At 30.6% G+C, this 11,455-nt stretch overlaps 1 protein-coding gene and 1 non-coding gene across 2 annotated transcripts; both read left to right on the plus strand.

Moving 5' to 3' along the window:
* Positions 1-381: 381 nt before the first annotated feature.
* Positions 382-10,002, plus strand: LOC131945090 (DNA repair-scaffolding protein; the record flags this gene model as incomplete). Its single annotated transcript, XM_059306075.1, is given in 18 exon segments — positions 382-483; positions 790-1,451; positions 1,776-1,948; positions 2,077-2,171; positions 2,380-2,566; positions 2,797-2,954; positions 3,090-3,151; positions 3,437-3,645; positions 3,837-3,986; positions 4,367-4,460; positions 4,776-4,913; positions 5,265-5,327; positions 6,308-6,455; positions 6,877-7,047; positions 7,262-7,352; positions 7,772-7,886; positions 8,148-8,198; positions 8,439-10,002. Coding segments are annotated over 18 exon segments (2,816 nt in total), but the record flags the coding sequence as incomplete, so codon positions are not given.
* Positions 10,003-10,876: 874 nt separating this feature from the next.
* Positions 10,877-10,982, plus strand: LOC131945095 (U6 spliceosomal RNA). The gene has a single exon (XR_009387107.1). It is a non-coding gene; the product is annotated as a U6 spliceosomal RNA (small nuclear RNA).
* Positions 10,983-11,455: the final 473 nt, after the last annotated feature.

The raw sequence follows: 11,455 nt of genomic DNA on the forward strand, positions 1-11,455 counted from the left end.
TGACCCCCCCCCTTCCCATTTTACAGACACATGCATTCTTGGCTAACATTTTATTTTTAAAAAAATTGTTTAATATGAAATGTAAATAGTCCTTCTTATTTTGGTTTCAGGTTTAATACAAAAACCTATGTTCTTTTTCTGTGTGATCAACGTGTAACATTTCAATCTCGTCAGAGTTTTAAAAAGTGATGTCGCAATCTGCCTGGCATCACTTTGGTGAGGGATTCACTGACGTGGTCAAATTCAGTAAACTAATAAGTAATGCATTAGATGGATCATTCAGAAAAGATGACGACAGTGACATTGTCATTAACACAGATAAGACACCGAAAGCTAAAAAATTACAGGGTAAAAGAAAAATTGTTTCAAGATCAAATATTGCTAAAAGAACTATTATAATGAAACAGTCATCTAATGGTGTGCAAAATGTATCGTTTGAAACAAATGGATTTTTATCAAATTTTACAGATATTTTGAATCCAGGTAGGAATTAATTTTATGTACACTTTATTAAAGATTCACAAATGTTTATTAATAATAAACTAAAAACATTTTTATTCTTGGTATGCTTGTTCTTATTGTCCTAATTTTACAAGGTAATAAAAACAATACTGGCTTTAATTTGTAATTTAAATAACAATTGTTTGTTATTGTGTATCATCCACAATATTCAAAAATAGGTATAACAATAAAGAATTGAAATGCTACTGATTCTAATACTTAAAACAATTTTTGCATTGAATATTTCTTCAGGTTTCAAAATTATTTCTTTTTTTAAATTTTACCTAGATATAAAGTCGGACAAAGCTGAAAACATTGAATGGTCATCCTGCTCCTCTGATGATGAAGAGAAGATAAATGAGACGCATGAACCAGGTACATCACAATCAAATGGTGCCACAAAAAGAAGATGCTTTTCTCAAGATCGTCTAATTATGGATCGTTCTCACAATGAACATTCCACACTGTGTTCTATAACAATGCATTCTTCTAATAAACTTCCCCCAACTCGCCATACTACATTGAATAAACAGAAAACTAATAAAAAGTTATCTTCTGAAGGTGACAATTTAATTATAGAATCCGACTCACCTGTAGATAATAAATTAGGAAAATGTGAACAGTCAAAACCCAAATTTCAGACACTTAGTGAAAAATCAACTCAGGCATATGCACCAGTGGAGTCTACCTTTGGACTCTCCCCATTTCCAAACACCTCAACTCAAATTACACCAGGGAATGTATGGTCCTATCAAAAGAACAGCTGCTCAAAACCTAGGGTGGTCAGGAGACTGGACACAGAAATGTTTCAAGATTCGCCTGATCAAATATCCGATATAGATTCAGTATCTGACAGTGACAGTAGCGAGATTAAAGAGCTGACGGTGGAAGAAATCAGTGATTCAGAAGGAGGTGTACAGCAACCCCTTGAAGAAAGTGTAGGAACTCAGGTAACTGTGAAGTTTGTTGGAAGCAAACTCCATGGATGTGTATAACTCATTAGTACAACTCCATGGTATTTCCAAAATAAAATATGCAGCAATTCAGGATATGTAATGTTACAATGTAGGTAGAATAGGTAAGACTAAATAGAATTTTCTAAAAAAAAATGTCAAAAACTTTTGATAGTTCATTATTGTATGCAAAAAAAAGTCTTCCTGAATGAAACATTTTCACATTTTTAAAATTGAAACTGAAGTGAAAAAAATAGAGCTAATAACATTTTTATATGATTAGATTTACAGTAATAATATTCTGTGATATCTCTTATACAGGACGTAGATATCAATAGTGGTGTTTCATCCTCACCAGATATATCAAAGGAGAAGAAGATTCGAGCAAGTGATTGGGTTACTGCCCTTCTGAAGCAGAAGACACCCAGCAAGCAGGATCTGACAAGTTGTCAGGAGGGTGAAGACTCTGCTAAGAAAAAGAAAAAACATGCAAAGTATAAATGCACTTTAGTTCTGAAAAATTTGGTAGCCGCCTAAAATATTTAACCATTTTATTAAATTGAAAAACCTTATTCCTTCGAAGGTTTAGAAAAATGTATCAATTTCTATTTTAATAAATTAGAGACAGCATAGCAGGGCAGCTGAGTCGACTCCTCAATCGTGAGAAGGCATCTGTAAGATTTTGGTATCACTCTCTCAGCACAGAAACAAATAATGGTGGGCAATTTACAACTTATGGTATTGGAAATTATACAAACAGATTTTTTTGACATTTACTTGACTACATAAAATTTGTTCTCACTTGTCATAAGTCTATAACAAACACACACCAAGTTTACCTCTCTTAAAGACTATTCTAATGTATATGTTGTTTACTGTAAATTTGATTAAAACATAAATTTTCCTTTTGTGCTATTTCTGTAAGAAGCTAAAGGAAAGTCTGTGACTGTCAGTCTGCTCACCCTAGACAAGAGGTTCTCACTTTATGTTGCACAGTGTAAACTGTTGAATGAAACTGAAGGAGACTTGAGATGCAAAGTGCTTTTTACAATAAATACAGTGGAGAGTTTAGCACTTAAACCTGGCATAACTGTCCAGATTTTTCCACCTTGGTAAGTTAAAGATCATTCTTTTATTTACTATATTTTGTTTATGTAATTGTCTAAAATAGGCATTTTGTTTAAACTTATTGCATTGTAAATGTTTTGAAATATGTTGAGAGTGCAAACCTCCTCCCCCACTTTTTGTGTTGTAGAGTTGATCTACTTGTACATCTGCTTTAGAGATTAAGCAGGTTAATCCACTTTCCTATCACCCAGCTTTTAAACTAACATTTCTTCAGGCAACAACTAGAAGAGTGCTCAGGGGAGAAAACTCTACTTTGCACACAGTACGTCCGCATAGTTTCTTCTGTTCAAAACCCTACTACCAAAGTGGCCACAAACACATCAGAGAATCTACATAATGTATCTGCAACGTGGGAGTGCCCTTGTTCAAAAGGTATTTGATAGAATTCACAACAATTTTCTTTACTTTGAAGCTAACAGTAAATAGTTTTTATGACTCATGTGTTATTATTTGTAAAACTATTGTTCTGGTTATTTTATTAATACAACTTTTAAAATTCTATTTTAGACCAGTCTATTCCTGCTAGCTCCTGCCCTGCCGTGAAATTTCCTGTGATTTCTCCTATCCAGGTAAGCATTTTCTAACAGTCATAATTTTATTTAGTGAATATAAAATCTTTTAATTTTTATCTTGGTCAGATTTTAACTTAATGAATTACATTTAAACATGGTATATGGTAACTAATTAAATTATTAATTACATTTAAAAATAGTTATCTGATAACATTTTTGACTATTTTTGTTTATTTTATCTGTTTTATTGAAATTTTTTTATTTTTGATAACATTTTTGACCAAATTAATGTTTTGCATGTTTATTTTATTAGAGTTGTTATTTAAAATAAATTATATTTAGAGGCCAGAAGACATTGGTCCTCGTCACCCAGCTAAAGCTGTGCTCCATTCCATCAATGCAACTCCATGGTGTCACGAATCATCCAATGTTAGGCGAACATTTTTGGAAAGCAAGGAAGGAATGGGGAGAGAATCCACCTATTTACCTCCCTTCCTTGCCAGGGTTATAAGGATTTTCAGATGCAGAGAGGAAAATCTTCAAATAATCAGGTGTGTGATTTGTTTGAAAATATACTTTTTTAAAATTCTGTTAGTTTTTTTACATATCTTTAGTGAGAGTCAGAAGTTTTTTTTTACATATCTTTAGTGAGAGCCAGAAAAAAAATCAACTAGGTAGTGCTTAAACAATTTATAATTTTTGTTTTATTACCTGAAGTATAATAAATATAATTTTTTTAAAGACACCATCTTTTAATGGAAGACACAGCAGGTACCATTATTTTCATCTCATTACCTGAAGACTTCACCGACATCTCAAGCCTGTGGAAGTTGTATGGGAAAAGTTGTTTGTGCTCAGGGCTAGTCATTGAATCCCGCATCAACAGAGACATGTAAGGCTAGGATATAATGTTTTTTTTATCATCAGGGTTGTATAAGCCAGAATGTGACATTTTTTATCAACAGGGACATGTAAGGATAGGATGTGACGTTTTTTTATTATCAGGGACATGTAAGGCTAGGATGTGACATTTCTTTACATTGTTGATGTTTTAACAGTCAAGTTCTATAAAAAGTTTAACTTGTTATTTTGTTCTTTCTGTAATTTCAATAACGTTAATCCCATTAACAACTGGGTATAGTAAGGCTAGCATGTAAGATTAATTTAGGTTACATTAGCACTCTTCCAACTGTATGTTCATGTAAAGTGGATGTAAAGTGGATAAAATCTACTTCATGTTTTCTGATTTAAAATTTTTTAAAATTCTGGCAGAGAACCAGAGTTATTTGGTATCATTGACATCACCTGGACCCTGCAGCCCAAACAAAGTCAGCAGAGCGGAACAGACTCATCACAACTCATACAGGTCTGTTAAAATGTTTTTTTTTTTAAAGATGTCTTCTGACTTGGCATTTTTTTTCCTGATAGGGTTGCAGAGTTACATTTTTTCTTGAATACCTTACTGAACTGTGATATTAATTTTCAAACTATTATGTTTTTAAAGTTAATATTCTTAAATAATTTATATTCTCAATATTCATGTTATCCAGTAGCCTGGTATTAATGGGTTAGGGCAAACTTGCTTAAAAGTATACATTTTTGTATTACCATTCTAGATTATAGAGCCACACACATTTTAATTACTTCTTTCTTCATTCTTGAACATTTTCTTCTTCTTCAGAGTACTAGAAAATGTCCCAACTTTGCCTATTGGCTAAAGTCAGCCAATGGCTATAACTGTATAATCAAAATGGATGTGGAAGACAGCCAAATAGATTCACAAGCTTCTGAACTTATGGATCTAAAAGACACCGTTCAGGTATTTGTGAAAATCTAACAGATGTTGTGTAGAAATTACTGATTTACAGTTGCTTAAGTTATTTTTAAGTGTTTTAAATTTGTAGTTTGCATGGTATAAGCTAACACAAATACCTTAATATTAAAAGAATAAGAAATACTTTTTAGAACTTTGTTTCCCTTCTGATATAACAAAAATTATACAAAGTTTACTTAAACTTGATAAAATGACTTATATGAATTCACAATGACTAAGATAAATTGTTTTATTCTTATCATTTTTTAAAATGTATCTTTTTTTGTGTATGTATATATTTCCAGCTATACTATTTAATATCGAACTACTAATATTTTCAATTTTTTTTTCCAACAGATGGATAGGAGAGGTAGAGTTTCATTCTTGGCAAAAGTAGTGGTGAACTCTGGGTTTAAGGAGGTAAGTTTTTTTTTTGTATTTTGTAATAGTATTTAAGTCTGTGATTTTCTTTGGTTTTTAACAATAAATACTTTTTTTTATTTACCCTCCAGTCGTTGCTGTAAAAACATTTCTTGTTCTAATAATTGTCTTAATTTTATTTTATCCAATACATTGTCACACGCAAACTTCACTTTGGCTTACTTGCGTCCATCTAAATAAGTTAAGTTGTGGAATTATTTCTATTTTGTAAAGCACCGAAGCATAATTTTAAACTAATTTTCAATTTATTAAACAAACGATGTTCATGATTTCTCGACCGAATATGTAAAAAGTGCCCTGTCTTGTGAAAATGGTATACATGCTGATTTTATAGTAGTTGTCTGAAGTTTCTTTAATTTTTTTATGCTGGTTAGTGGAGGGTGGTCTTTAGGGTCAAAGTTGAAAAGGTGTGTTATTCTCTCAATGGTTCCCCACACTGAGTTACCTTAGAAGCACATGTGAAGAAAACAATATTTAGCTTTTGACCTTTTATTCTGCCTTGCCATTCACTCTCAACTTCTAACAAAGATGGCTACATGTACATCAACACTGGATAAGCTCATGAAATTCACTATTCCAGGAATTCTAAACTATTTCTTTCCTAGACTTAAAAATGGGATTTACCAGTTTGATAGGTATTATACTGAAGACCTCAATTTACCTTATGCTATTGAGGTGTATCACACAACCTCATTAACAGTATGAAGACCTTTATGCTACTGATTTTGAGATATATCATGTACAACAACAGTATGAATAGTAGAACCTCTGAAGTCCTTTATGCTACTGATATTGAGATATATCACATGCAACAACAGTATGGATGGTAGAACAGCTAAAGACCTTCATGCTACTGATATTGAAATGTATCTTAAAGCCTCAACCCTCTTAGGTGAATTGTGTTGAGTTTTCAAGTGTAAAAAATGCCACTAAAACAAGATTTAATACATTTTTTCCAGGCATCAGTCTCACCAACTGTGTTTGTCTTTGATGAGTCTAGTATCCAAAATGGATTTACAGCCATGCAGAAGTTGGAAGTAGACAGTTCTTGTGTGTTGGAAAACATGTCTTCAGTCTGTTTTTTCCAGGATGTTATCTCTGATAAGGGTGATAACTTGTTTCTCAATTTTCTTGTATTTTTGTCTCCCTTCAGCCACAAGTTAGTTTTTTTTCCCTAGATTTATTAAATTATTAATAGTTTTTCTTAGTTTTATAATTAGGAAGTTGAATTATTAAACACATCGAAACACAATGTAATTGTTCTAAAAATACATTTTACTCTCATGCATTGTAAGCCAACAAGTTCATAAATGTTATATTGTTGATGGATTCAAATTTTGAAGTAACTTGCTCCATTTTAGCTTTTTATTTTCATACAAAATTATTTATTAAATTCTGCTACAATTTTTAATATAGTTATATTTGAGGATGATCTTTGTATAACAATAGTCATATAAATAAATATTTACAACAATAAGTACTTTTAAAATTCTGCTTAAGATTTAAAATACATTTTCACTTTTTGTAGGTTTTCTTCATTGTGACAAGTTTACCCTAATATTGGGCCAGAAGTCTTGGGCAGAATGGGAAGTTCCAGATAGACTTGGTCAGTCTGCGATTGAAAGAATTGTTTCATGCCCTCTGGTCCTGCCAGAGGTCAGTGTGTCCTGCTCCTCTGGAGATTTTGTCAGAGTGGAAGGTGAACCTTTTGATCTATAGATTTTCATCTATAGAGCTTTTCTAACCAATTTTTAAAAAGATGATTAATATTTTAAAAAATTAAACATTTCTTGTACAAAAAATTGGAAGTAAATTAAGTTGTATGTTTAAAAATTGTTTATGCGAAACAAAAACTTGAAGTGAAAGCCATTCAGGCAATACAACATTCTGAAATCCGGCTCATTAAATTTCAGGAATTATTTGTGAAATAGATGAAAACACAGCTTTTTCATGGGAGGAATGTCCTGTGTGTGGATGTGACACAAACACCACTGAAGATTCAGGGTAGGTTCCTTATAATTAAAGTAATTAAGATGCTCATAATTTGTTACTTGTGAAAGGAAGTGAAAATTAAATCATTTAACTTTTAAATAAAAATAAAAAACAAATTTCTTATTCTGAGTTATTTTTAAAGATAAAATTGACAGCATTATATTAAAATATAATTATATTGAAATTAGGAACATTGAACAAAGCAAGGACATAAGAATCACTTGCTTATTTAATTGTACTAGTAGTAGTGTATGAAACTGTAAAAAAACAAAATAAGAATGTTATGTCTTTATTTTTAAAAAATCTCATATTATTGATTTTTTTTTTACCATAAGCAACAAATGCACTCAATTTAAATTTAGAATGTGTACTGTATGAAAAAAAAACATAATATAATAATCATTTACTTATACTTTAAAAAAATATTCTAGTTCAATAGTTTGTACCAACTGTAAAAGCCAAGTGGACTCACTAGTGACACGAATGAAAATGGAAGCTTATGTTCAATGCCAGTCCATGCCTAATGGCTCCCTGGTCAAAATTAATGTAAGTAACATGAAACCTAATAGTAAATTTAAAAAGATTATTTCTCTGAAATAGTGTAAGAATGTGTAATTTATTCATTAAACGTATAAGTAGGTTTAAAAATAACATCCTAACTTATAAAATATATTTATTTGAAAATGAAAATGTTAAAGTAAGCATTTTTATCTCTTATAGAATTTAAGTGTTGTTTATTATTTTTTTAGTTTAAAGTACAATATAATAAGATTGGATTTTTCTTTTATTTTTTCATGACCTGTCCAGTTGACCCAAAGGTCAATAGAGTCAGTCCTGCCACAAGAGACAGATGATGAGGTGATTTCAAGCTATTCTACAATATTTTTTATTATAGCTTAAATATATGAGATCTTGTATTGCATGTTAAAAAATTGTGAAAATAGTAATGACTAAATACAAAAAAAAACTTACTAATAAATTGTTTGCAGTTTTCTTTAATAGAAAATTTAGATACACTGATCATTTAAACAAACAAAACAACTGTGTGACAAGTTTAGGGTTTTCTCTGTCTTGATTTGTCTTAATGTCTAACTTCAGGGCTACGATATGGATCAAGTTATCAAGAAACCCCTGAACTGTCCAGTGTGTCGTGTGGAAGAAATCTTAGAGAGTCACAACGATAACAATGTTGCTGTTAACCAGACAAGGTTTAAGCTTGTGGAATTTGATAACTTAACCCTGTAATACCAAAATCTGCATCAAGAATGGAATTCAATATAGATCTATATATATATTCAAAAAGTTCTGATTGTTACAAGTTGTGTTTGTACATTTATTGATAATTATATTGCTTCTTGACAAATTCTTAAAATAAAGTAGAATGATAAAAATGTATATATAGCTTATTTTTTAAAAAATAAATGAAGCTTATTTTTCTTTCAAAATAGGAACCATTCTGCCTACATTTTATTCTATTTTTCCTTACTATTACTTGCCTTAAAAAAAGTTTTTTTTAAAATGTTAATTTTATTTAAGTTGTTTTTAAAATGCACATAATCATAAGCTGACAATGTCATCATTTCACTTGATTGTAATTCCTTTTTTTCTTGTTGTCTTGTTGTCCCCCTTTATGTCCCAGTTTCTGGACAAAAGTGAAACCAGTTGTAAATAAAGCAAGATTGATCTCCCCTAAACTTTCTAGAATATGCTTATATCACATTTATAACACCACAGAGAAAGCAATTCGGGATATAGACAGGATTTTAAATACATTTTTAATTATTTAAACTTTTTTAAAAGAATAGAATCTTATAGAAAAAAAGAATTACGCACCAAGTGAACGGTATAATAATGATGAATATTAGTACTTTATAAATTCATGCGTTTTTTGAGAAATCGGATAAAGCGTAATTTACTACATCCGGTCAACGGAAATTACTCAAAATTTGACAGATGGCACAGAATTATATCTTTTCCTTATATTTGAAACTTTGTTTATCTGAAACCATACTCAAGTTATAGGCTTTTGAAAAACCAAAAGTAGAATAAGTTCCACTTCCGGTCATCAGAAATCGCTGAAAAGTTGATACAGAACTACAAATTTGATATAATACTTATATGAAATTTCACCAACCTAGCTGTAATGGTACTCAAGTTATCGTGTCCACTGAAACACACACACAGACAGTATTGCAAAGCCCAGTTTTTCCGACTCAATTACGTATAAGACGCCGAAATTTTGAGAAATCTGGATTTAGAATTTTTGCTCGATTAAAATAAGTCCTCTATACTCCATATATGATGAAGTATTGAGAAGTAAAACTGAAAACTGTAAAAAATTTCATGTGATTTTTGTGCATGATTACAAAACTTCCTCTATACTCTGTATATGAGAAAGTAAAAATATAGGTCCATTTAAGTTTACACATGTAAATAACTATAATACCAGTTAAACATATAAGCTCTGCTTAGACTAACTTGTTGATTTTCAGATACAGTTTTGAAAATCTTTATTGAAATAGAATTACAAACTTCAATTATATTAAAAGAAAGGATAAGAAATATAAATCTTGCACTGTTTTCCTTGTGTTGTTTTTTATTTCAGCTTCATCTTTTTTAACAGATTATTTTTACTTTTTTTTCAATTGGACTTAAATATTTATTAGAGCACATTTTTATGTATTGATATATATAAATTGTAATGTGTGTATATAAGAAATAATATGTACAATAAAAAAAAAGTAATAACTTTTTTGTTTATTATTCAATGTAGTTAAGCAAATGTGTTAACAATTAAATCACATATTGCTGCCCATTTATAAGTATAATTTACAGGGTAATGTTTTAGATTTTAATTGTAACACCTTACATCAAATATTTAAAAAAATAGTTCCAACCTACCAGAACCTTGTCACTACAGTTCTTTTAATATATAAATGACTCTTTCAAGCTATTTTATAGCCTTGTTTAAATTTTTATATCAGGTAAAAGACATTAAGTTCTTCAGTAAAATATAAACTAAGCAAAATTGAACATTGTTGACCACTACACTTTTCACTTAAGTTTGGTCACTGTTAATTTAAAATAATACACAAATTACCTCAGAGCTGTTACAGGAAAACTGATGTTACAAAACAGCATGTCAAGTAGGCCTAAGTGTTAAATTTACGAAATGTACATTGTGCTATTGGCATAGAAACAGTATTAAATAAATAAAAATTTCTCTTCTAAAAAATAAAATAAATCAAGCCTGAAATGGGAGTTAATAAGATTTTTTAAAAAGTAACAGGGGAGGTAATACACGGGATCTAACAAATTTCCTAATTCTATATGTGAAAAGGAATGTAATACATATATTTTCAAAAATTAACTAATTCTTGTATCTAATATAATTTGATCTTTTATGAAAAGTATTTAAAATACCAATGTGACATAAATTTGCAAGAAGTATTGAGCATATTCATTTAATGAAACATCGTATAGAAATGAAATGTAACATTCACGGGTATAAATATAATGTGTTCCAGTGTTAAGGTGTACTGTTCACGCAGTACATACAATAAAATTGGAACGATACAGAGAAGATTAGCATGGCCCTCGCGCAGAGATGACACGCAGAATCGTGAAGCGTTTCCAAATTTTTTTTTTTTTAAATTTAGTATCCTATTGATTATAGGTGGTTATTGATAAACCTTATGATTGCATAACCTTATGATTGGAATATTTATAACCAATACAAAGATCTAGTTATAGATCTGTTTACAGTGACAAATTATAGGCTCAACAAATCACACCGAAGAACAGTTGACTGTCACATCTTTTGAAATCAACTTAAATATATTTTAATGCACGATGTTGAAACCCACTCCCAGCTCATACAAATCGCGCGTGAGTAGCAGTATAGCACGTAACCTAGAACTGAGTTGATATCCACAACTAAAAATAGACCGCTCCTTCCCCACCACCCCAACACGCACGTTCATTTAGCCTATTTTACCTGCACATTTGCAGGGTACATACGCTAGACATCTTGGAATCCTTGTCTGTGTTACAAGCGCTTGTTTGGAGGTGTGCATTTTGTGGAGCCTGTTATTTATTCATCGTTGGCCTTTCCG

Source organism: Physella acuta, unplaced genomic scaffold, assembly GCF_028476545.2.
Source record: "Physella acuta isolate Inbredline_101_S28 unplaced genomic scaffold, ASM2847654v3 ptg000523l, whole genome shotgun sequence".
Classification (NCBI taxonomy): Eukaryota; Metazoa; Mollusca; class Gastropoda; family Physidae; genus Physella; species Physella acuta.